The following is a 26,623-nucleotide window of genomic DNA, read 5'->3' as shown; positions in this document are numbered from 1 at the left end:
AGTAATTCATATACTCTATATCTTCCTACAAGCTTTACTCAGTAATGGATTTGCATTCTAGGAAGCCAATAACCAGTTAGTGGTACTAGTACAACAATCATTATTTCTACCAGGCACGCATTTCAAATATTTGAGAAAAATCTCTGAACAATGATTTAGCCAGTTGTAGAAAGCACTCCAAATTTAGGAATTGATAATTTTCAGTTTGGTTTTCAGAAAAGAAAGAAGGGAGTTCATTACTGAGTGCCCAATGGAACACAGGAGCTTTACAAATCGATTCAGTGCAAGTCTCACAACATATCTATTAAATAGAGTATTTTAACTATCCTGTAGATGAGAAAATTATTTTTCAGAGAAGTTAAGTAACTCACTCATGGTCACATAGATAAGTGGTGAGCAGAGCCATCCAAGTCTGTCAGCTTCCAAAGTTTAAGCCCCTTCTGCCTCGTGACACTGCATTCTACAGAGTAAAGGGCTTTCTAAACTTTTTGTTTTCCTACCTTCAGAGGCTCCTTTATAGAAATAGCTCTTCAAATTTAGATCATATTTATTAAAGTAAGAAAATGTGTTTTATCTTTATGTTTTGTCAGGTAACAAAAACCTAAATATTGTTAAAATTGTAACCTAAGAAAAATCACTGGTATAACTTTTGTCACTGATTTTTCAAATAAATGTCAGGATTGAACTGCTTGGCCATGAGATATTCCTTTTTAACCAAATATTTTTAAAAGATTGATTTTTAAAAATAAATTTAAAACTTTTTCTTAATGGTGCCTAAGTCACTGAGGTTTATCTACCTCTGTTAAATTTCAAGATACCCAACAGATCGTGTTAGTTCAGATTCCTAAGCATTTAAGAACATGTAGGCTGATTAATCCGAAATTTATAAAAATAAAATAGCATGAATAATGGTGGACTTGTCAATAACCTATGACAGACCTTACTTCTTCAAAGCAAAACACTATACTTACATCAGAGAAGTTTTATCTTGTTTTTAGTTTCGCCCGTTACCACAAAAGCTACTTATCTCTATAACATGTGAACTGAAATTGATAAATATATAAACTGAACTGAATTTCATTTTCTTTAATAGAGCTTTTCAGGAAAAATAAAAGAATGCTGTTTTCTACATAGCCGATAAACAATATTGAATCCTTTGTGCCTTGAATGTAATACCTTTGGAAAGGCAGAACTGTCCATTTCTAAAGTGGGAAAACGTTAGCAAACTGCTTGTTCCTGAGGGTTCTACATTCTGCTTCAAAAGAAATGCCACGTGACTGAAGGCCCTCGACATCCCACTGCAGTAAAAGAGAACTATTACAGTGAGACCTGTGTTGACAATCCTATCAGCTTTTACCTACATGACTAATACCACACATTTCCAACAATGGAGTGTTAGAGAGAGTCTGATGTGTTCTTATTGGTGAAAGAACTGTTTTGACTATAATCAAGTATCTGAATACTTACTGTTTCTGGCCCTTGACACCGGCCTTTACCTTACAAGGTGTTTACAAGTGAAATAAGAGCCTTGTGAGCTTAATGATTCCTAAGAATTCCCACGAACTGAGCAAATGAGATAGAAACATGGCATTATTGATTATACTGATTACCTTCTTTGTGATTATTCTTGCTACTTCCCAGCCTTGCCAGACCCCTGATGACTTTGTGGCTGCTACTTCTCCAGGACATATCATAATTGGAGGTTTGTTTGCCATTCATGAAAAAATGTTGTACTCAGAAGAATATCCCAGGCGACCACAAATCCAGAAGTGTGTTGGGTGAGTAAAGATTCAAAAAACACATTTAGATTTCAATATTACGACATGAGACTAGAACACATAAACTGTTTATTGGTATTAACATCTAAGTCATTTTAATAAAATTTAAACTTATGTATTTTTAAGATGCATAGTCTTGTAATTCTTTTTGAAGGAGAGATACGTCAGCCCTGTATGTATAATCAAACAACTTCCAAGTGCAGAGGTAATGAATGCCTTTTATTAATGTATTTGCATTTTGCCTTAAAAAAATAATTCCTGAAATCACTTGAGAAGACACTGTAGCCTATCCTTCACCACATACATAGCATGTTTATATTTCTATTACTTACAACATGCATTTTGTTTTAAACATGAATCCATTATTTAATGCTTTGTTTAAAATATATTACATTTAAATTTTTTATCACACTAACATTTTTGTCAACACCATATCCATTTCATCTTGAAATAATCTAATTCTTTCATGATAAATTAAGACCTCCTCAACTCAAAGTATTCCTTCTTCCTTGAAGAACCCTCTGCAATGTGAACTCTTAAATACAGAGAAGACATTTGGCACAGTGTGATGTGGAAAAGTAAAGCTGGGTAGAGGGTGTTACAAATGGATTTTCTTTGAGGAGGGCAAGATATTCTAATTTCAGTTTCAGTTTTGGGACAAACTAATTTTGTAAACTTAGGTAAATCACTTAAACACCTTGAGTTCCAGTTTCATTCTCTCACCTGTAAACTAAGGGTCTGGATAACCTCTAAGGACACAGGCAGCATCAGCTTCTGTTGCTATGGCAATTTGATCCCCATGCTTCCTTTTAACTCCAAAATTTTCATTCTATCTTGATGTTTTTGTGTGTAAATTTAATCTCCTCTTTTCTCTTTTTTCTCTCTTTATCAAAAAGTATTTACCAAGCCCTCTAAGAATGCTTTCAGATAAAATGTGATCCCATGTCACACTAAGATTCCTTCCTAGCATTCTCCCCAGAAGCTGGGCACTTTAAGCTATTGTCATCATAATCACTGATCAGCAGGAATATCAGGGAATGACACAAAATAATTAGTAAAGATTTTCAGAGCACTACATTGACACCCAAAGAATGACTGCAGATTTGAAGCCTAGAATTACAGGCCAACAATTAAGACCAGAAAACACTCAAGAATCATTGGATCTAATAAACAAATTTCTTCTGGAAAAAAAAAAAAATCTCTGAATTTAAAATCTTTGACCTTACTGTCACTCATTGAGATAAATAGTATTTATTCAATGTTGAATAATTACTTATTAAGTGCCTCCGTTATCTGGGCCTTATTCTAGTCACTGGTGAATACGTCAAAGAAGTTCTGACTCTAATGAAGCTTATGTATGAGGGACTCTGGAAATATTATACACTTGAATTGTCAATCTATGTACTTACCCTCTCTCTCCTCTTTGTTTCTCCTTTTAAATTAAAATAGTGATGTTGATTTCCCAAACTTTACATTTAGACAGTCCACAGTGACAAACAGTAATATTCAGTTTACTTTATCATACATTAAGGAACTAAAAGGAAACTTTAGAATATCAAAACCCTGAACAATAATACCCTCCTTTCTTAACTTACAAAACATTTATGAACCCTTATTATGTATTAGGCACTATATGTAGTCTTCTGCACACAGTGGTAGATGAAATAAACTTGACAGTAAATCAGCAAACAACTCAGTGCTCTGGAATAATCACAAATCTACAAGTAAATTGGAAATGCCCTCTGAATGTGGAAGTAACTGTGACTCAGAACTAAAATAGTGCACTTTATCCAGGAGAAGGCTATTGAGCTTCTACCCAGCAGTTGTTAAAGTGTAATTCTTAAGAGTCGTATTTATCTGGTTTCTAATCACAACAGCTTAAAATCAGGAAATGAAAACATGGGCTTGTGAATCTAAAAAGCAAGTACTTTCATAGTAATAAGATGCTGACATCTAACTACAAAAGACAATGAAAATCAGATACATCTTCATATTGCAGAATACTAAACTGAGTGTTCCAAATGATCCCAAAATTCATCAATAAAACGTTAAAACCTGTACCATAGACTCCATTTAAGAAACTGTGCATTCTTAAATTATCCTTTATGAAGGTTTCCAAAAATTGTTTTGAAATAGTTTAGATCCTTCATGCGGTAAGCTTCCCTCATTCCAAAATTGTTTGTTAAAGGCAGAGATGTAGATAAAATGAGATATCACCATGTCCATCAAAGAGTTATGTCCTGATTTCAAAAAATACTTGTTTTTCAACAGCTTTGAAATATCAAACTTTCTTCAAACTCTTGCTATGATACACAGCATTGAGATGATCAATAATTCAACACTATTACCTGGAATCAAACTGGGATATGAAATCTACGACACTTGTACAGAAGTCACAGTGGCAATGGCAGCTGCTCTGAGGTTTCTTTCTAAATTCAACTGTTCCAGAGAAATTGTGGAGTTTAAGTGTGACTATTCCAGCTACATGCCAAGGGTTAAAGCTGTTCTAGGTGCTGGCTACTCAGAAATAACCATGGCTGTCTCCAGGATGTTGAGTTTACAGCTCATGCCACAGGTAGGTTTTGTTCTCCTTCCACACATCAGTTTTAATCACATTCATTATCATGAAAGGATCAGGGAAACCTGGAGAAAATAGTCAGGGAGTCACTTTTACTTTAGCCTTTCTTTCTCTTCAGTTCGAGAAAGCATGCGCCCTATTACAGATAGTACAATGGAAAAATAGTAAGGGAGTAGTCACCCCTCAATCTCTGTCACATCTAGTTTCTGACAGTTTTCAGCATGATTTGGATAAGACACAAATCTCTGAGGGCCTCAATGTCCTTATTTCTGAAATAACATCAGTCAGGTGCTATGAAGAAAACTGAAAGGAGTGAGGAGTAACAGGGTATAGGGGTCAAGGGAGACTTCTCAAGGAGGTGATGTTTAGCCCCAAACTTGAATGAGAAGGGACTCCCAGGGAAGATGGGAAGGGGAGGGGAGTATCTCACCCAGAAAGCAATGAGTGCAAAGTTGGAATGTCCAAAGAATAGCAAAAAGGTCAATATGGCTAAATCAGTTTGAGCAGAAAGGAGCACAGTAAGAGATGCATTTGTAGAGGCAGGCAAAGGCCAGGTCCTATAGCATCTTGTAAACCATGGTATGGTTTGCATTTTGTTCTGAGTATGATGGGAAGGCTTTGAGCAAAGACCGCAGAGCTGCTTATCTCCCTGGAATGCAAGCCGGTAATCAGAAAGTAAGCAAAAAGGTTTCTGAAAGACCAAAGTGGATGTCACAGAGCCCTGTACTAAGTTCTTGCACATTACTCAGACAAGCAAGTACCCTTGGCTTTCATTTTGAGCCTACTTACCATCATGTCACACCACCTTGTCACTCTCTAGGTCACTGCTTTCTAAGCTCAAGGAAAATTAGAAGATAAAAGTAAGAAGGAGAAAAGGCTTATAATCAGATTATCAAGAAATAACCATCTGATAGAAGTGAGCAGATATAAAAATATATATACAAATAATGAATGTACATAAGAATTCAAAACATGTAACTTTCTGGAGGTAGAGTAAATAAGTACATATACCCATAAAGACCCTCAGAGTTCCATTATATTGTAGCATAGTGAAGTTGGTAATGAAATATTTAAGTCCAAAATGACAAAACAAAAAGAATTTAGACCAAATGCATCAGAGATAAAGCTTTTAAAAATTTCTAGACTATGTACAATGCTAGTTAGGTGATAGGTAAGAAAAGTAGATGATTTTAATAATGTCTCATTAATGTAAAAATGTAATTTCCATGATACACAATGCAAAAGGAAAGGAAACTCTCCATGCATAACACTAATTTTACAGAAACTCAGCTCTTTCAATGCAGCTAAGCATAGCAATGTCAGGTACTGGGAAGGCAACTAAGGTGTAGTGAATATCCACTGTGTGCTATGTTCTATTTAAATCTTCTCCTTTAATCTCCACAAGAATCCTATAATTTTATAGGTTAAGAAACAGTAACTTTTCCCAATATACTGGAATCAGGATTCTGACAGTTTGTTCGGCTCCAAAGCCTATTGTCTTTCCACCATACCAAAGTGGCTGCCGTTAAGTAGTAAAAATAAAAAAGAAAGAAAGAAAAATCACTGGGTAAGTAACACATTGCTATTGCAGCTATGAAAGGTAATGATTCTCCCTAGCATAAAATCACCAAAGCAATGAATCAGGCAAAACACTGGACACAATAAGTAGGTCTTCCAAAAAGCCTATGCTTAATTGACTAGAATAGAAGTTAGAAAAAGCACAACCTGCAGGCCAAATGTGACTCTTAAGCTCTTGAGATGTTGAACTAAGAATGGTTACATGTTTTAAAAGGTTGTAACAAACAAACAAAATACAAAAAAAGCCTATATGACAAAGCCTATATGTGAGCAACAAAACTTAAAATATTTTATATCTGATTCTTTACAGAAAAAATTTGCTGACCCCTGGAATACATAATTATTTATTTGACTGGATGATTCACCTAGAATAAAATCACCAAAATTGTGAATTAGACAAGATTTTGCACATACTGATGACCCAAAATGCATTTTGCTCATTTGACTGGCTTCATGTTTTCAATATTTACCTCTAAGTATTTAAATAATATCCACTATTGGCCCTGGCCAGAGATACAAGATAGATATAGATGGATATAGAAGTGTAGAGAGAGAGATGAACCCTTGAAGGGCTTATACTATACACAATATGAAATGATTAGAGAGTAGTGACTCTAAACTATCATCAGATGCTAGGTATCACGATTTAAGCTACTTGTAAAGTAGGAATTCATTGAAGGGGAAGAATGGAGAGGACCAGAGAATTTAGGGAAAGGTTATGGAAATCAGAAAGGAACACCTACTATGAACATCCACCTGGATCTCATCAACACCATAACTAAAAGATTCTGTCCATTTCCAGGTGAGTTATGAATCAACTGCTGAAATCCTAAGTGACAAAATTCGCTTTCCTTCATTTTTACGGACTGTGCCCAGTGACTTCTATCAAACTAAAGCAATGGCCAAGCTGATTCAGAAATCTGAATGGAACTGGATTGGCATCATAACCACGGATGATGACTATGGACGATTGGCTCTCAACACTTTTGCAATTCAGGCTGCAGCAAATAATGTGTGCATAGCCTTCAAAGAGGTTCTCCCAGCCTTCCTCTCAGACAGTACCATTGAAGTCAAAATCAATCATACACTTGATAAAATCATTGCAGAAGCCCATGTTAATGTCATTGTGGTATTTCTGAGGCAATTCCATGTTTTCAGTCTCTTCAGTAAAGCCATTGAAAAGAATATAAATAAGATCTGGATTGCCAGTGATAATTGGTCAACTGCCACCAAGATTACCACCATTACTGATGTTAAAAAGATTGGCAAAGTTGTGGGATTTACCTTCAGAAGAGGGAATATGTCCTCTTTCCATTCCTTTCTTCAGAATCTGAATATGCTTCCCAGTGACAATAACAAGCCCTTACATGAATATGCTATGCTTTTGTCTGCCTGTGCGAATGTCAAAGACAGTGATTTGAGTCAGTGCATTTTCAACCATTCTCAGGAGACTTTGGCCTACAAGGCTAACAAGACTATAGGAAAAACCTTCTTCATGAGAAATGAATTCCTCTGGGATTATACTGAGCCAGGACTAATTCATAGTATTCAGCTTGCAGTGTTTGCCCTTGGTTACGCCATCCGAGATCTGTGCCAAGCTCGAGACTGTCAGAACTCCAACGCCTTTCAACCGTGGGAGGTACTAACTCACACATCTAAGAAAATGCTTCTACCTTCATTTCCCCCATTTCCTTCCTTGTTTTAATTTGCAAAGATTTATATTAACTGCTCTTAATCTTATTACTTTTATAAGTACACACCTTCAGTACTTGAATAACCGCATTTGTATCATAGCTCCTCGTTCTCAAAGATAATAGAGTTGTATTTTACCTTCACCTCCTACTCTGACCCACCAAAGTTCTTTTCTTTTATTTTCCAACAAGATTCTGTTGATAGTGCTATTGTCCTTGAGTTTTTGGATTTTTCAGTGCCTCATATGAATTATCTCTTTAAATGCTCTTAAAAAACACAAGAGTTAAACCAGACAAGTCTCACGATCCTTTCTGTTACTACGAACTATTATGGATGAGAAAACTAAAGCTAGGAAGTACCAAAAATATGACTCCAGTCTGGATCTTCTGACTCCATGCCCTTTGCTTTTCACTCTGTCTCTGGTGTTATAATCTCAACAGCACCAGTTAGATTCTCTTATTTAAGGTGGTCTCCCTAAGACTCCAGTCTTCTTCAAAGGAATGTTGTTAGGTCAATTATGATACCCCAGGCTTAAATGAACATCAACTCTATGTAAAAGAAATCTTTCCCTTTCTTCTCTTTGATTAGTTTGGCTCTATTTAGTGAAAAATTTCCAGTGTGTTTTCTTAAATGCCCGTAAACAAGGCACTTAGAAGCAAATTGCTTCTTTTAATGATAAGTTTTACTCATTAGAAACGAACATCTCAATAAGGTGTATTCAAAGTCAAACTTGTATGTCCTGAGGCAATATTGTGTTACAAACTATATGTATTTTAAGTTGTAAGAGAAAAGAAGGTACAAGGAATGACTCAATTCTTCTGATGATATAAGTGGATACTCAGAGCAGGTTATTTCTACTTCTGTCATTTTTACTTTACACACCCGCAAACACAAGCGGCAAGGTCTGAGGTGACCAGCTCACACTGGGGAGATTACAAGATGATCAGAGGATGTTTTAAATTGCTCATTTTAAAACTACTTTTCACCTTGTAAATGAAAGCCAAAAATGTAATGAAGAGGTAAATGAGAGATTAGGATCCTTTCTTAAATTAAAACTCTGTTTTAAAAAATATATTCATATGTCTAATAATTTTAAGATGCCTATTTGAAAGCATTCCCTCTGTAGTGTAAAATTTTAATGAGGGGTTGGTAAAAACTGTAAATTATCTTTTTTAGATCACCATTCTTCACTATACTGCAAATTCAATCCAACATTTTCTAGTATATTTCAATAGTTTGGGCCTGGTGCACTGCAAAAAAAAAAAAAAAAAACTTTCCGTTTTAAAAAGTGGTATCACAGTGAAACTACTACATGAAATTTTAGGAATGAGAGATTGAGAAAGAGAAATGAAGGACAGTCATAGAGAAAGACCAAAGAAAGGGGAGGGGATATAAAAAGCCTCATAAGGAAAAAGAAATACAAATAGAAAGAGCTATTTATCCACTAAAGGTCTGGGAAAGATCTAGGGAGGTATTTTAAGTCAGGAATAAGTCTCAAACATTTTGAGGAAAAGACTTGAGAAAGTATAATCTAAGCAGAGTCTCCTAAAAATGTTTTAGAAGACATTGAAACACTAGGAATCTGGGGTCATTCTTTATGCCTCTGAGAGCCTATTAATCTAGAAACAAACAGATTAACAGACTGGAAAGAAGGAATGGAGGGGTGACTTGCTTCTTTGATCATGATGTGAGTGAGTCACTTCTGGTCAGTGTCAGATTCAGTAGGACAAATCATCACTTGTCTTTCTATGAAGAAATATCCATAAACATTAAATTTAAAAGATCATCAACATTTAGGGTCCCTAATCAAAGACACATTCCTAAGGATTACTTTGTCTGCTAGCAAAATTCACTAATATTCAAATAATACTTTCTGGATGATTTTAGATTCAAATAATTTTAAAGGGGTTAGTTTTTCTCAGTGTTTGAGGATAATACTCACTTGGGCTCTATATTTGGTGATATTTGTGAACAGTTTTCAGGAACAGCACAGCCACCCTTGCTTAACCTCAACAGATTTTTAATGTTCCTCAGACATGTATGTGTATACCACTTCCTTGTTGTGACTAGTGATTTTGATTTTCTTTTTTGTTTTCCTTTATTTTTGGTGATACATAAGGTAGTACGTGATGTATGTGAGATGAGAAAACGTCTAATAGTCAAACTTCTATTTATATATGTATTTAGCAAATATTTATTGGGTGTCTCAATGTTCCAGGCATTGTGCTGAGGGCTAAAGATATTTTGGAGAACAAGATAGAATTCCTTCCCTAAAGGAGTCATCTTTCTAGTGGGGTTTACAATCAAACAATTAAGGAGCTGATTACAATGCAGGATGAAGCATTACAATGTTACATATAAACACAAGAAGGCAGAGAAGCACGTAACTGAGGCAGCTAATCTGGCATTAGCAATTCAGAGAACATTCTCCAAAAACATCACATCTATGGTGAATATCATAGATGGGTAGGAGTTAGACAGGACAGAAATACTCCAGCAAAATCCCAGAGAGAAAGCACGGCATCATCAGGAAGCAGAAAATAGTGGCACAGGACTGGAGTCTTGCATGGAAGCTATACGCAAAGGAGACTGGAGGAATTAGTGAAGGACACATTATTAGGGCCTTGTGCTTTGTCAGTCAGGGTATCTCAAAGTTTGTAGTACAGTTGAGTTGCCTGGGAATCTTATTATCATGCAGATGCTAATTCAGTATTTCCTGAATGGGATCTGAAAGTCTGCATTTCTAACAATATCCTAGGTGATGCTGACACTGCTGGTTCAGGGACCATCCTTTAAATAGAAAGGTTGCAAACTGTGTTTAAAGACTAGAGGGAGAAAGACCAATTTGGTAATCCAGGTGTAGAACAAGAATGCCTTATACTGCAGGTGTAGAAGTAAAGATGGAGAAATGTATAGGTGGACACATAAGAGGAAGGATGGGGAGTATTTGGAGATAGATTGGATGTAAAGGATGACAGGCAGCAGCAAAGACGTTGCAAGTGGTTCTAATTTGGGCAGCCAATGTCATTTGTTGAAATGGAAACACAGAGAAAAGTGGAGGTCGAGTGAACTGAAGAAATATGAAGAATTTCCGTTTGGAGATACCGAATTTGAAGAACTTACGAGGCATACAAGTGTAGCAATGATAATGGCATATTAGTCCAGAAGACAGGAGAGACATGAGAGTGATTTTGGAGTGGTAAGGATAATAATAACCAATGATTTGTAAAGCCTACAGTTCTAAGTACTGATATACATCACCTCTATTTTTTATAGTATCATGGTAGGTCCAGAGGACTCATGTTCTTTCTACTCCGTCTTAAAGAAGTGATAAGAGGAAGTGTTGGGGGTGACCAAAATTTGCAGCAGTTTTAGAGACAGAGAGAACCTCAAAGATAAGGGTCTGGTTGGTAATAAAGGCTGAACTGTCTTAGCCTTCGTTCAGTGTGCTTTCTGCCACACAATGGAAAACTCAAAAAAAGACATTAGAACAGAGGTGTAAGGCTGCTTCCTCTGCTGTTCTCTAATCTAATCAAACAGATACCTCTTTCCACAAGCAAGTTACTTACGGAGACAGAGCAGACACCAACGCAGTTAGGGAAGTGGAGAACAACATCAACCGTCGCCCCTTCGTTGCTGTGGCCTCCTGGCCGTGTGTGCTTAAAAACAAGGCACTACCATACAGAGGAACATTATATGATAATCGAAATGCAAATCCCATTTTCTAAATTTTGTAGCTTCAATTTGTAGTGAAATTCAGATTCTCCATGGAAAAGAAACAAATAAGTGATGGAAAAAGCATTTAATAGCTTAATAACTGGAGTGTTAGTTTTCAAAATTTACCTTAATCCGGAGCAAATGTTCTATGTGATGAGCAATGAATGTACTGTTTTATTACTTTCACCCTCTTTAATGTAAGAACAAGCATAAAATTATGTTTACTTACATTATTTAATGTTATTTACAGAACATATAGGTGTCAGAACTTTACCCGGAAAAACCTAATTTAATGCAGGAACAAAAACAGATGAAAATTATAGTTTGAACACAAGGATATGCTCCCTCAAGAACTGTGTTATTAGAGCTTATGTATGTATATTTCTTAAGAAAGAAACAGAAGAAATAGCAGTACACAGGTAGAAGTTAGAACCTGGAGGTAGGCCATGATTCTTTCACTTTCGTTCCCTCCATTTTTTTTCTTCCAGGCAATTGCTAAAATAAGATTTTATTGGTTAATTTCACCTTGTTAGATCTGATATCCTACTTCTTTAAAGTAATATTAATTAATTTACATTCATTAAAAGAACTAAGAAATCTGTGGGGACGTATAATAAAATCAACACAAACACTTAGAGTTTTTGCTAAAGTGACATTTGGTCATTGACGTGACTATCACAGCTATTATATTTACCTTAACTATAACTTGATTTTCTTACAATCTATTGACCAAAAGAATAATAATAATAATTAAACATTCAAAAAAGATTAACTGAGAAGGAATAGAATATAATAATTCTATTTAAATAGAATAATTTCTGCCTCTTTCCATAGATTTTTGAACCCAACGAAAGCCACTTAGCACCACAGATTTAGGTAATGAGTGGGCCATTATGAGTGCATTCAGAGAGGGTATTTACTTACCGTTGCTTCTATATCGAGTTAATGCTGGAGCCAGAACTGCAACCTGTTCTCTTACCTCCTTGTCCAGTTCTTCCACTGCAGCACAAGCTCAATGTGGCTGCCTCGCTTGTCAGTAAAATATTTCCTGGCCTAGCTCTATTATATACCAGTCCTCACTGGACAAAGACAAGTAATTTATCATTAACTATTTTCCTCTCAAGTTAAAAAAATCATTTTATAAATTTAATTAGAAGTAGAATTTAGAGATCACTTTCCTATGCACTCAATCATTAAAACAGACTTAAGAATCATTGGAGATAACAAGACAAAGTAATTATAACTGACATGATTGCACCATTAGTGAGAGATGAAACCAGAATTAGAGCCCAGGTACATGCCCCAGAGGACCCATTCTGAAATTCTGCAATATCGATAAACCAAAATGCTCCGATTTCAAAACTATCATCCGTAGAAATTAACTTGCTTTCTCAAATTCACGTAGCAAGACTTTGGCAAAAATGAGACTAGAACCCAAGTGGAATTCCTTCTCAAATTGTTGCCAGGTCGTTAAGAACCTCCCAACCAATGATCCAGAATCTTCTTTTTTCTCATATTCAAGTGGTATTTCTCATAAGGCAGTGTTATCATTGAGATAAATAGATCCACATACAAGGTTCATATTCAGTGTTTGTTTCTGTTTTTATTTTTTATAGTTACTTGATGTGCTGAAAAATGTGACATTTACTAACGGAGGGAATTCATTTCATTTTGATGCTCACGGGGACTTGAATACTGGATATGACGTTGTGCTTTGGAAGGAGGTCAATGGCCACATGACCATCACCAAGATAGCAGAGTATGACCTTCAGAAAGATGTCTTCATCACCACAGACCAAGAAACAAAAAATGAGCTCAGGAATCTTAAGGTAATTTTTTGTAAGCTAATTTGTAATATTCAAGTCAATTCTTACCTCAGCTGCAAAAGTCCTCAACCCCATCAGGACCTCCAGTGATCCTCCTGCCTGTTCACTGTCTCCACCTTCCCTCCTTAAATTCTATTTCCAATTAGTGTAACACTCTCTGGCACACACCCTCAGTTCCTTCACCCAGTCTCTCTTCATCATACTGATTTGACCAAAACATAATCCTTGTTAAATTCCACTCTCTGCCTAGTCAATATAGCCCCTATGTAGCCAAACTTGGCACACGTGTGCATGCGCACGCGCGCGCGCGCGCGCACACACACACACACACACACACACACACACACACACACACACACACACACACGGATATTGCCCTACTCCATCAACTCTCCCACCTTCCTAGAGGACTATTTTATACTTTCTCTTCTCTCCTCTGACCTCAATACATCTTTCCCATCCCTACTTTCAGCTGACTTCTATTCTACTAACAAAACTAAAACAATCAGAAAAGCACTCCAGTATTTCCTGCCACTACATCTGTGCCCGTAGCCCTGCCTTCCACCTGGTGGCATGGATGGACTGTCCATGCTCCTAGCCAAGATCAGCCCCTTCACTTGACCTCTGTGTCCCCACCCTTTTCACTTACTCAAGGATGTTGCTCCAGTAATTTTACACTTTGTCCTGCATCCTCAACTATTCTGTCTTCTACATTATCTACACAATTATACAAACATGCTGTTATTTCTCCCATCTTAAAAAAAAAAAAATCTTCATTGATCCTCCATGTCCTCCACCATATACTACCCATTCCTATATTTCTTTTTTACAGCAAAACTCCTTGAAAAAGTTGAGTACATTCACTGGCTCCAATTTCTCTCCTTTCATACTCTTTGAACCCTCTCTAATCCATCAAAATTGTTTGTCTCGCTTACCAATGTTAAAAAGTCCAAATATCATCTTACCTCACTTACCAGCTAATTACTCTCCCCTCCATAAAGTGCTTTATTTGCCTCCATGACACCACACTCCCTTGGTTTTCTTCCTGTGTCCCCAGTACTGCTTCTCAGTTTCCTTTGCTCACTCTCATCATTCTCACTATCCCAAAACATCCGGGTGCTCAGGGCTCAGAACTGCTGCTCTTTTTTGTCCACACTCTTCCCTAGTGATCTTATCCAGGCTCATGGCTTTAAATAATGTCATTATACAGAAGTCTGATGACTCACAGATTTTTATCTTCTGAATCCCAATTCAAATAAATACACAACTGCCTAATTGACATCTCTACCTGGATGTCTAATAGTCAACTTAATCCAAAACAGGGCTCCTAATACTCTCCCTCAAACTTATCCCCATCTCAATAAATGGCAACTCCTTTTTTTCAGTTGGTCATAAAAAAAATCTGCTGAGAGCCTTGTCATCTTTTGTTCTGGAACATTCAATATCCAATGAAAGTTTTACTTTCAAAATGTGTCCAGAATCTGGCCACTTTTTACTCCCTAGTCCACTGCTGCTACTCCACTCAAAGCTGCAGTCATCTCCTTTAGATTATTGTGTAGGTTTCTAACTGCTTTCTACCTCTACTCTCACTTCAGTCTGTTCTTAAAACAGCAGCGAGAGTAATCTTGTAAAATACAATGCTCTGCTCAGAACCCTTCCATGGCAACCTATTTCTCTCAGGGTAAAAGCCAATGTCTTTAAAAATCCTACCTGACCTGCCTCCAGGGCCTCCCTGACTTCATCTCCTACCTCCCTCCCCTTACTCTGAGCCCCTCCTACAGTCCCACAGGCCTTCTTGCTCTTCCATGTATGCCTTTCCATCTCCTAGTTCAAGGACTTTGTACCTGCTGTTCCCTTTGCCTGTAACAATTTTCTCTAATGTCCATGTAGTTAACTTTCTCACTTCCTTCCTGTTTTTTCTAAAATGTCGCTTTCTCAGTGAGGTCTTCCTTGAACACCCTATTTAAAATTTCAATGTCAGCCTAGTATTTCTTATTCCCTATCCTGATTTTACTTTCTCATTAGCACTTTTGTTTTTTCATTAGCACTTATATACAGAATGTATTATTCTGTACATTTTGCTTATTTTTATTTGGTTTGTTGTCAACCTTGTCAACTAGAACTTAGGTCTGTGAGAGGAGGACTTTTGTGTTTTTTGTCCTGCTGTAGCTCCAACAATTACAACAGTGCATGACATATAACAGGCAGTCAACAAATATTTGGTGAATGAAAAATAAATATAGAAATGCTGTAAACCATTTTCCTTCATCTAATTTCCCCAGTCAGAAGTTTCAGTAAAGCAACATACTTTCTCTTTGGAAGATAGAAATGTAGCCGACCTTCTGAGTTCTCAAACTTTCATCGTCTTCTTCATTATCATTACACCATCCTCACAAGTATGCTATGAACCCAACACTCTGCCAAACACTGTAACTCACAGAGGGACTTTTAAGCCAAGTTTGGACTCATTTTCTTATGCATTTTTTTTTTTTTTTTTTTTTTTTTTGCAAGAAGCACTGTTTTTCACTGTTACCAAGACTTATCTCCAAACTCTGTAGGGAAAACCCTCAATGAGGTTGGGGGGAGGTAATAGAATGATAGATAACTGAGTGAGGCTTCTAGTGACTAAATGGAAGAGGCTGACCACCATGAAAAGAGGGACAAATCTTCCTTTTGGATGGAGACACCCACAAATATTTCAAGGGTAGAGTAAAAACCAGTAATGTCTGAGATAAATTAGATCAAACTTCAAGATCTGCTTGTGAATTTGTAGGCTAGTTGGAATATCAACATTTCTGATAAAGCACCAAAACTCATAGACCAAAACATCAGATCATCCTAAATCTATTGATATCCCAAAGTTATCAAAACTAGGCTTTAGGATGTCTTTGCTGTCTCTTGATGTGAAGGAAGAGAAGGGACTGTTTTGCTGGGAAGGAAGGTTGCACTTTTATCCCCCTAATAATGTTCAGCTTTATCTAATAGTTAAATCCTTTTGTGTCCTCTGAGCACCCTCCAGGAGAGTGGATACTTCAGATTGAATGTTTGCCCTGGGGAATCCACAAGGCATATATATATATATGTACTGCCTGCTAAAAACCCAGGTCAATAGTAACTGTGTTGAGAAGAAGAAAGCCAGTGTTTGTGGACACAGTGCTGCTGAATCTTGGCTGCTTTTCTCTCTCAATCAGGTCGTTTTCATCTGCTGAAAAAAAGACTGGTTAGTTTAGTACTTTGACTGTATTCCAGACACCGCAATAGCTGTTAAGAGAATCTTGAGAAAACCTCATTTAACCATTCTGCTTTGGCTGTCCAAGGGTAAAAGTAAAAGGATAACACAGATTTATCTCACAAGATGTGCCATGAGAAACTGACTACAAATGAAAAATAAGAAAAATAATACCATAGCTGAAGTGCAAATAATATTAGCTAGATCAGAAGCACAGAGTTTCAAAAAAGTAGAATGCTGCATATGATTCACATTGTGACATGCAGAATTATAACCTAAATTCTCAGGATCACTTAAACATCATTGATATATTTAAGGCTGTCTTTTTAACTAAACTATGGTAGTTTTAAATTCAAATGCTCCATTGTTTTGTTTTTAGAATGTTCCTTGGACAGCATAAGAACGTTTTCTAAAGAATATAAAAGTTTAATAATTTACTATTTTCTTATATAGTTGAGCTCTTCATTCAGCATGGGATGGAAATTTCGAGACCATCCTTTCCTTCTTTAGTTCTACTTCTACACATTTCTTCCTCTACTGGGGACTTTCTGAAAGAGCTAACCTCCATAATTTGCTTACAGAATGTATTAATGTGACAAAAACTGTGTTACTCCCAAAGTAATTTCTATCTGAAACATTTTATATATTTTAAGTTTGTTTATCTTCCTGAAGATAGCAAAAAAAATTCTATAATGATATGAAAAAAAGGCCAAAAGGTTATTTAGTAAGTATATCTTTAAGTTAAGTCAAGGATAATTAATTAGGATAATGTTTTCTAAAAAAGTATTTGGAATTTCTTTCCACTTTTAATATAGCAAATTCAATCTAAATGCTCCAAGGAATGCAGTCCTGGACAAATGAAGAAAAGCACAGGAAGTCAGCATATCTGCTGCTATGAATGTTTGAACTGTCCTGAAAATCACTACAGTAATCAAACAGGTAAGTACAGTCACTACAACATGATGACACACCTGAACTGTTTTTCTTAGGCTGTCTTTTTTTTTTTTTCTTACATTTGAAAAATTCAGAAAGCTTCCCATGCTCTGGCTAGATTAAATTCCAGTGAAATTTCATTTTATCTTGGAATTTGCTCTATTATATCAACAGACACACAACCAATAAATAATAGACATGTAAAAGTGACTTCACTTCCAAAGGAAAATGTCTTTGCCTCATGCATACTTCCTGTCCAGTACCTCTTACAACAATGCAAGTTCTCTGTCAACTTTTGTCCCCATATCCCCAGACAAATATGCCTGGCTTGTAACTGGGACATGAAAAGTACAACTAAGTAAATGTTGAATACTAAACTGAACATAATAGAAACCCAGAGGCACCTGGTATTAAGAAACACGTGTGCATATCTTAGTGATCTTATTATTTCTACCAAGAGGCAAAAGTTAAGCCTAAAAAGAAAGAAACTTCTGTGAGACAAGGGAACCAACTATTGACAGAGATGAAGTGCTAGTAACTGATTATTTTTCAACCCTATCTTTCACAATTTGACAAGATCAGAGCAAAGTACACAAATTAAAGTAAAAGAGTGAGGTCAGCAGACTTAGGAGCCCTAAAAGGAACTATCAGCACTTTCTCTGAAGTTAAGCCTACTTCAAAAGCATCATATTCCCTTGTTTATTGCAGCATTTCTGTTCATCTTCTATAAAAGCTGGGAAGCTCAGAGCTGGAATAGTCCCCAAATGCTTATTCGTTTTTCTCACTGGCTTCAAGTGGAGGAGTATACTAATATAAATATTCCAATATTTATGTTCTGTGATTGTCTCACAAAACTGCCATTTATCCCAACATGAGGGGGATTATGCTGCCTAAATAATTAGATAATTGGGGGGGGGAGTGTTTGGGGCATTATGGTACCTAGCAACTGTATTTCAAGTGAGAGAAATAAAATTACCAAGAGAATATGTAACACATTTCCCATAAAGATGTACAGTAGTCTTTCAAGGCACAATCTGGTTTGTCTTTTGATAAACGGGGCAAGTTGCTTCCAAGAACAAGTATAGAAGAGCAAGGACACCTTGGAGGGAAAGCTAGGAGTTAGGGTAACCTAAAAGGCCATCATCTCCTGTTCTTCTCTGCGTCTCTAGCACACAGCTGTCATACATAGACAAGGCCAGTAAATGTCCCCTGAACAGTGAAATGGCAGATAGCAGCCATAGCTAAGGGGAAAACAGAGAAGAAAGGATATCTGCAGGGAAATACAGTTTGGAAAGAGGAGAATGCTGAAAAGGTCATGAAGTTTATAAACAGAAATGCAACCTTACTTTGAAGTTAACAGAACTTACTTTGAGCTGCGCAGCTCCCTTAGCGATTGCCACCTCGGAGACAGTCGGTGCAACCTTTGTAGGGAGGCTACACGTTTTTTTCATCCTCACGACCGCAACCCAGAGCAGCAGGGTAGGTGTTACTATCGCCCGACAGGGTATGTGAAGTAAAAGAGGCATTTAAATCAAACGGTATTGAGAAGGATTGGGTTATGAAACATGATGGTCCAAATGAGGCTAGTGATGGGACAGTACGACTTCGTGGCCTGCCATTTAGTTGCAGCAAAGAGGAAATACTTCAGTTCTTTCAAGGGTTGGGATAACACTGAGGAGGGAGAACTGGGGAGGCCTCGTGAAGTTTGCTTCAAGGGAGACAGCAAAAAATGCCCTGGGGAAACACAAGGAAGGAATAGGGCACAGGTATGTTGAGATCTTTAGAAGTAGCAGGAGTGAAATCAAAGGATTTTATGATCCACCAAGAAGATTGTGGGACAGCCACCAGGGCCATACGATAGACCGATAGGAGGAAGAGGGGGTTATTGTGGAGCTGGGCGTGGAAGTATGTATGACAGAATGCGACGAGGAGGTGATGGATATGATGGTGGCTATGGAAGTGTTGATGACTGTGGTGGCTATAATAATCATGGCTATGGAAATGATGGCTTTGATGACAGAATGAGAGATGGAAGAGCTGTGGGAGCATATGGCTGTGGTGGTGCTGGTGATGCAAGTTCAGGTTATCATGATGGTCATTTTGTACATATGAGAGGGCTGCCTTTTCGTGCAACTGAAAATGACATTGATAATTTCTTCTCACTGCTAAATCCAATACGAGTTCATATTGACATTAGAGTTGATGGTAGAGCAACAGGAGAAGCAGATGTAGAGTTTGTGACACGTAGAGATGCAGTAGCTGCCATGTCTAAAGATAAAAATAACATGTGACATCGATACATTGAACTTTTCTCGAATTCTACTCCTGGAGGTGGCTCTGGAATGGGAGGTTCTGGAATGGGAGGCTACAGCAGAGATGGAATGGATAATCAGGGAGGTTATGGATCTGTCAGAAGAATGGGAGTGGGGGACAATTACAGTGGAGGATATGGTACTCCTGATGGCTTAGGTGGTTATGGCCATGGTGGTGGAGGCAGTGGAAGTTACTATGTGCAAGGTGGCATGAGTGGAGGTGGATGGTGTGAGATATACTCAAACTATAACCACCTGACAGTATACAAGTCCTGACAACAGCATCTGGTCTACTAGACTTTCTTACAGATTTAACTTCTTTTGTATTTTAAGAACTTTATAATGACTGAAGGAATGTGTTTTCAAAATATTATTTGGTAAAGCAACAGATTGTGATGGGAAAATCTGTTTTCTGTAGGTTTTATTTGTTGCACACTTTGACTTAAAACTAAATTTTTATATTAAAACCACTGATGTTGATACTTTTTATATACTAGTTACTCCTAAAGATGTACTGCCTTCATAAGATTTGGGTTGATGTATTTACTACTAGCTATACAAGAAGTAGTATAGTAAAATTTTACAGGATAATGGTTCACACCTCTGCATAAACTGCAAGTCTTAATAAGCAGACATCTGGAATAGAGCTTGAAGAATAATTAATGTAACCTTTTTCTTTAATTTCTCCTGGACAGCACTGTAAATATTAAAGCCTAAGGATGAATTTAGGTGGCTTCAGAAGTATAAATTCAGCTAATCCTATTTTAGATTTTTTGGTTTGTTGTTTTTTTTCAAATGTCGTTTATCAGGCATAGCTCTGAAATGTTTGATCTAAGAGGTAACTGGATTTTTAAGTATTTGTAATTGCATTACCTGGGGATGGAAGTGTTGGAAGTTTAAATTCTAGCCCTAGATTTTAGAATAAAGTCCCCTCTGGGTTTGCCCGAAGTACCAAAAAATGTTTCAAAAAAGTGATAGTGGTAAGTTATCTCAAAATGTCTTAGAGTAGGTTAAGGTTCTCAGTGACATGAGAATTCAGTATAAGTACACAGGTATTTACTGTGGAACATAATTCTCACAGGTGTATTTTCAGTTTCCTGCCCAAAAGAGCATATATAGTTTTTAAATAACTGTATAAAATGACTACTTTAAAAAATATCCATGTCATAGTCAGAATGAGAATTCTGCATTTGGATTTTGCTTCTGATATCTGCTTGGAGTTTTAGTTGAAAATTCTACATGTAGCAAGGAAAAGGTGCTTTTTAAATTTTAATCCCTTTGATCAATATGGCTTTTTTCCAGATTGGCTAATGGACCAAAATGAAACTTGTCAATGTGAATTCAGTTATTGAACTTGTTACTTGTTTTGCTAGAAATGTTATTAATGTAATAAATGTCATTGTGGGAGATAATAAAAAAAAATAAAAATAAAAAGGAGAGCATTTAAAAAGCCAAACAGGCACTGTGGAGTGTAATCAGATGGATGCCCTGAGAGATGCTTTTTGGAAGCAGTTGGGATCCACCATCTGTAGGGGGCGGGAACATGGAGCAGATGCAATCCTGCTCCCAGAGACTCCACTCCAACATCACTTATTCACACTGCCCTCCAGTCAGAATCAGCATAAAGAGCCCTCAATTTTATCACTGCCAGTGAGGGAGGCTCAAGTTTACTAACCTCCTGGGGGGAAAAACAGTCCTTAATTCTTAACTGTCATTAATTACAATCTTGTGCTATTGCACTTTTAGAAAGAGACTTCAGGCTTTTAGCGTGACCTGGCCATATTGCCTCTACTTTTTAAAGAACTTCAGCTTTATTCATAGTAGTAGCTCCTTCATATGGAGTGTCTACTGTGTGCAGTGCTCTGTGTGAAGCATTTTAAATTCATCATATCATTGAATGAAGCATCTCAATGAGGCAGAGCCTTTTTTGAGAGAGAGAGAGAGAGAGAGGGAGAGAGAGAGAGAGAGGGAGAGAGAGAGAGATTTGGAAATAGGCTCTGAAAGCTCAGTTACCTTGTTCTAGATTACAGTGATCATAAATAGTAGAGAGGGGACTTAAGCTAAGTCTGATTCTAAAACTCTTATTCTTAACAGGATACCTTAACTGCCACCTATAATATAAAGTTCATAAGAGCATCTGTCCTGAGTGTATTAGTTTCCTAAAGACTCCCAGCCCAGTTGGCATCTTTTTTTCTCTTCCCCTCTTCCTCTTCCCTCATCTTTACCATTTCTCTCTCACTTTCTTCAGGTTCTGTGTATGTTTTATTTTAATAAGTAACAAATGTGACAATTATCTATATCTGCTTTCTAGTCAGGACTATTACGGAGGAGGAGTCTTATTTGTAATATTGTGGACTATCACCTAGTTTAAATGTTTGCAAGGTAACTGAATCTCTTCTGTCTTTTAGATATGGATCACTGCCTTTTATGTAACAATGAAACTCACTGGGCCCCTGTCAGGAGCTCTACCTGCTTTGCAAAGGAAGTGGAGTATCTCAACTGGAATGACTCCTTGGCTATCCTCCTCCTGGCCCTCTCCCTACTGGGAATCATGTTTGTTCTGGTTATTGGCATAATATTTACAAGAAATCTGAACACGCCTGTTGTGAAATCATCTGGGGGGGTGATGGTATGCTATGTGATCCTCCTTGGTCATTTTCTCAACTTTGCCAGCACAGGCTTTTTCATTGGAGAACCACAAGACTTCACATGCAAAACCAGGCAGACACTATTTGGTGTGAGCTTTACTCTCTGTGTCTCCTGTATTTTGATGAAGTCTCTGAAAATTCTGCTAGCCTTCAGCTTGGATCCCAAGTTGCAGAACTTCCTGAAATGCCTCTATAAACCAATCCCCATTATCTTCATTTGCACGGGTATCCAGATTGTCATTTGCACGCTCTGGCTAATCTTTGCAGCACCTGCTGTAGAGGAGAATGTCTCCCTGCCCAGAGTCATTATCCTGGAATGTGAGGAGGGATCCATACTTGCGTTTGGCACCATGCTGGGCTATATTGCTATCCTGGCCTTCATTTGCTTCATATTTGCCTTCAAAGGCAGGAAATTACCTGAGAATTACAATGAAGCCAAATTCATAACATTTGGCATGCTCATTTACTTCATAGCTTGGATCACATTTATCCCCATCTATGCTACCACATTTGGTAAATATTTGCCAGCTGTGGAGATCATTGTCATTTTAATATCTAACTATGGGATCCTGTGTTGCACATTCATCCCCAAATGCTATGTCATTCTTTGTAAGCAAGAGACTAACACAAAATCTGCCTTTCTCGAGATGATTTACAGTTACTCTTCCCACTGTGCAGGCGGCCTTATCATGAGTCATGTTTCACTGGATGCCACTAACAGCAATATCGCAATGACCAATCCCAGCTCTAGTGGCAAGCCTGCAGCCTGGCAGATAAGCAAAGATCTTCAGGCACAAGCATTGGCACGCATATGCAGAGAAAATTCTACAAACATATCTAAAGGTTTGTCTCGCAAAAGAGTTTCAAGTATATGATGCACCTTAGGAGATGCCATATTCCAGAATAAAATGTTTCTAAGGTCTTCTTATCTAAGATGTGTATTTACTTTCCCAACAAATATGTCCTATGTATTTCTCCATTGTCAACATCTTCTCCAAATTTTTGCTGAACACTCACTCTGTCCAACTACCTATTTAATAAAGAAAATACGGACTTCACCCTGAAACTCCCTTCATTCTCTACCACTTCCATTGGCCTCCATCTTTACTTCCTTCCACTTAGACACATAAAGGTATCTCTTCTATTCAAAGCTGACCCATAATATATTATCCTTATTACATCCTCTACCACCTCTTCTCAAACGTCTTTATGGGTTCTCACTCCCTCTTGAGCATCTATGCCCACACCACCCACCCACACACCCACCCCCATTTAGTGCAGCTGAATTAACATTTGAGCAATTACTATGTGCCAGGTGATATGCAAATACAAAGGTACAAGAAGCAACAAGCATCGTTCCTGGCCTCAGAAAGCTCAAAATCCAGTGGAGACAGTCACATACAGACATTTCAATTCAGTGTGGGGAATTCTATGATTGTAATGTGCACAGAGTATTAGGACAGTATATTGAAATGGCCCTTAGCCACTCTGGGGATGATGGCAGGGTTTGAGAAAAGACTAAATAAAGAATGTGATGTTTAAGTGAAGCCCTCAAAGATGAGTAGGAGTTGGTTAATCACAGAAGGTGTTCTAGATAAAGAGGAAAAGCAGGATCAGCAGCGGAAAGTGTGACAAAAAGGTATGTTTGGGGAACTACAGTCATTTTGAAATTACTAGAGTCCTCTTTGGCATGCAGAGGTTGGGTCATAAATGAATGTCACAGACTGGGGTTCCTTTGTCCTGTGGGCCATGGGTAGCCATCAAAGTGTCTGACAGAAAGGTGACGGGCAGCTCATAGTCCTATTTTAGAAAGATCACTCTGATACAAGGTGGAGGATGAAGTCTAATTGAGAGGATTAGGATTTATACCTCAGAATAAGGATATGTGTTCAAGCTCCATAGGAGGAGGTAATTTATTTGAAGTGGTTGATAAAGGATGAGTGATAGGCTTCCAGTTTGGGTTATTGAAAAGTAGTATGAAATACAGGAGGAAGAGCTGATTTAGAGTAGAAGGTGAAATGTTGAATTTGAAGTGCCTGGATTAATTTCAAGATGTATCAACGATTCATATGAATATAAGACTGTGAGCTCAGAGGATATCAGTCAGGGCTGGTGATGAGGATTTAGATGCCATGTTTACATCATTCCCATCCTTATAAAACAGAGAAACATATAAAATAACATAGTTTCCAATATTGACTTTCTCTTTGGATGCCACTCTCTTTTTTTCCTCCTTTTCATAATTGAATGTTTAAATAGTGTCATTGTTGACTTGTGGCCTATTAGTACTGAGCCCACTAAAATCTGGCTTCTAGCTGCACCCCTCTACTGAAAAAGTTCACAGAAAAGTTACCTGTGACCCTTTATCCATCAAATTTAATGAGCATTTTTATTAAGTGTCCATCCCTCTTGAATCTTAATGGCATTTCTGGTCTAATTTCTCCTCACTGAAATTCTGGTTTTTAGTTCCCTCCATGATTCTTTAAAGCCTTCAAGGACAGAACTCTTCAATCTAATGCAAAGATTCTTCTGGCTCTACTCTGATACCCTGACCAGTCGGTTTTGGTCTCCTTTGCTGGTTTGTCTTCCTCTTCTTGAGCCTTAAATATGAGCATTCCCAGAGTTCTATCTTCAATCTACATCTCTTTTCTCTCAACACACTTTCACTACATTATCCATCTGCATGCCTGAACTTTGACACAGACAATACCCAAAACCACATCTCTGGCCCAGGTCACTTTCCAACCAACCCACTTCCTTTTCCCCCTGACACTTCAAAGTTAATATGCCTAAAATTTAATCTATTTTTTCCATCTCGTAACTCCCTCTCCTCCAGTATTTCATTTTTCAGTATCTCATACCTCCCAGTCGGGACCGTGGGATTCATCTCAACTCCACTGTCCGCTTCACCTCCGATACCTCTAATTCATCACCTGTCTTTTATTTTCTATCTCTATATTTTCTCCAAACCTGACCATGATCTCTATTCCTGTCATCACTTCCTCAATCCAGGCCTTCATCACCTCTTTCAGAGATTGATGCCATAGTCTTCTCATTTGATTTTGGTTGCAAATGTTTTACTCTAAACATTGAAGAGGTCTTGCTAAACCTTCTATTCACTTCCACTAGGTCTATTTCTATAGTTAAAAATCTCTTCATATTACTCAATTATTTTAAAATCTGCAATAAGTCAAAACTTATCCTGATGCCAGGCTCTTCAAGTCCAGCACCAGCTTCTACCCCTTTTTGCCTGGTGCAGTACCTTCAGAAATGGCAAGCTGCTAGTGACCACCCATCCCACACCATGCTGTTTCATAACTCACAGCCTGCACTCTTCTCTCTGGCTTGGTGTAATCTCTACCCCTTGTCCTCCTGAAACACTCTAGCTGAATCCACCAGACACAATTCAAGGATGTCCTCTTCTATGAAGGCTTCCTTTCTATCTCTGTCATAGCACCTATTATACTTTATTGCATATACTTGACTTTATCTTAATTTATTCAACTAACACTTATTGAGTGCCTATATATACCACACATAATTCCATGCACAGGGAATATAAAAAAGATAAAAGACAGACAAGTTCTCTGCTCTCAAAGAGTTTACATTCTAGTATTTTTACTTTTCCAGTGAGGAGTGAATTGTTTAGTAAACGGCTCTCTCAAACTACTCTTTCCTCTACTACCACTACTGTCACCACCATTAATATCACCCAGTTGAGTCTCTTAGGACTTCACATCTCTGTTGTTGAAAGATTCCAAACAAGTTAGCTACCTCAGGATTCACATTCTAATACACAGAAAGCATCATCACACATCAATCTTTCTCAGATTAGCACCAATACTATCCTTCTCCTATTCGGAAAAATGTAATTTCCTCTCATTGTTTTTAGAATAAAAATTTCCCTATCTTGATAAGCAAGAAACTTTCCATTGTCTTGCTTCAACATACACTGATTTTTTTTCAAAATTAAAAAACAAGTGAGATATTAATCCTCATTGACTACTTAGCCTAAATTTATTCACATACAATATAGTGATATCTCATAAAAAGTAAGGAGATAAAATATCCTGATGTACATGAAAATGTTAAGAAATGATTATTCTGTTTGTGATTTTACTGACTCATTGCTCTGTTGATATAAAAATAGTTTCTTCTATTGACATGAGAGCAAAGCTGTTGGAAAGTTTCCAGATTCTTGAGCACAGTCACACAAAACAAAAATCTCAGCACTGTTGTACCAATAGAACAATAAAAGAAATATTGTTTCATGAGAATTGTGAGTTTTACTACAGTTACATAGCTTTTAACAATTATTCCAGAAAAGAAAAT

At 37.3% G+C, this 26,623-nt stretch overlaps 1 protein-coding gene and 1 pseudogene across 3 annotated transcripts; both read left to right on the top strand.

Moving 5' to 3' along the window:
- The first annotated feature begins 1,584 nt into the window (after positions 1-1,584).
- On the top strand, positions 1,585-23,166 carry GPRC6A (G protein-coupled receptor class C group 6 member A). Of its 3 annotated transcripts, none has more exons than XM_063098175.1 (6): positions 1,585-1,778; positions 4,050-4,353; positions 6,737-7,048; positions 12,960-13,172; positions 17,214-17,337; positions 22,052-23,166. In XM_063098175.1, the coding sequence occupies exons 1-6, from the start codon at positions 1,585-1,587 to the stop codon at positions 23,164-23,166; spliced, it is 2,262 nt and encodes a 753-aa protein (XP_062954245.1). The 3 variants fall into 3 exon arrangements, with proteins under 3 accessions (XP_062954245.1, XP_062954243.1, XP_062954244.1); XM_063098173.1 differs by having other exon boundaries at positions 6,737-7,573; XM_063098174.1 differs by lacking the exon at positions 12,960-13,172 and having other exon boundaries at positions 6,737-7,573.
- LOC134378174 (heterogeneous nuclear ribonucleoprotein H3-like) lies at positions 18,666-19,919 on the top strand (annotated as a pseudogene).
- Positions 23,167-26,623: the final 3,457 nt, after the last annotated feature.

This window comes from Cynocephalus volans, chromosome 5 (assembly GCF_027409185.1).
Source record: "Cynocephalus volans isolate mCynVol1 chromosome 5, mCynVol1.pri, whole genome shotgun sequence".
NCBI lineage: Eukaryota > Metazoa > Chordata > Mammalia > Dermoptera > Cynocephalidae > Cynocephalus > Cynocephalus volans.
This window is presented reverse-complemented; position numbering and strand designations above follow the sequence as displayed.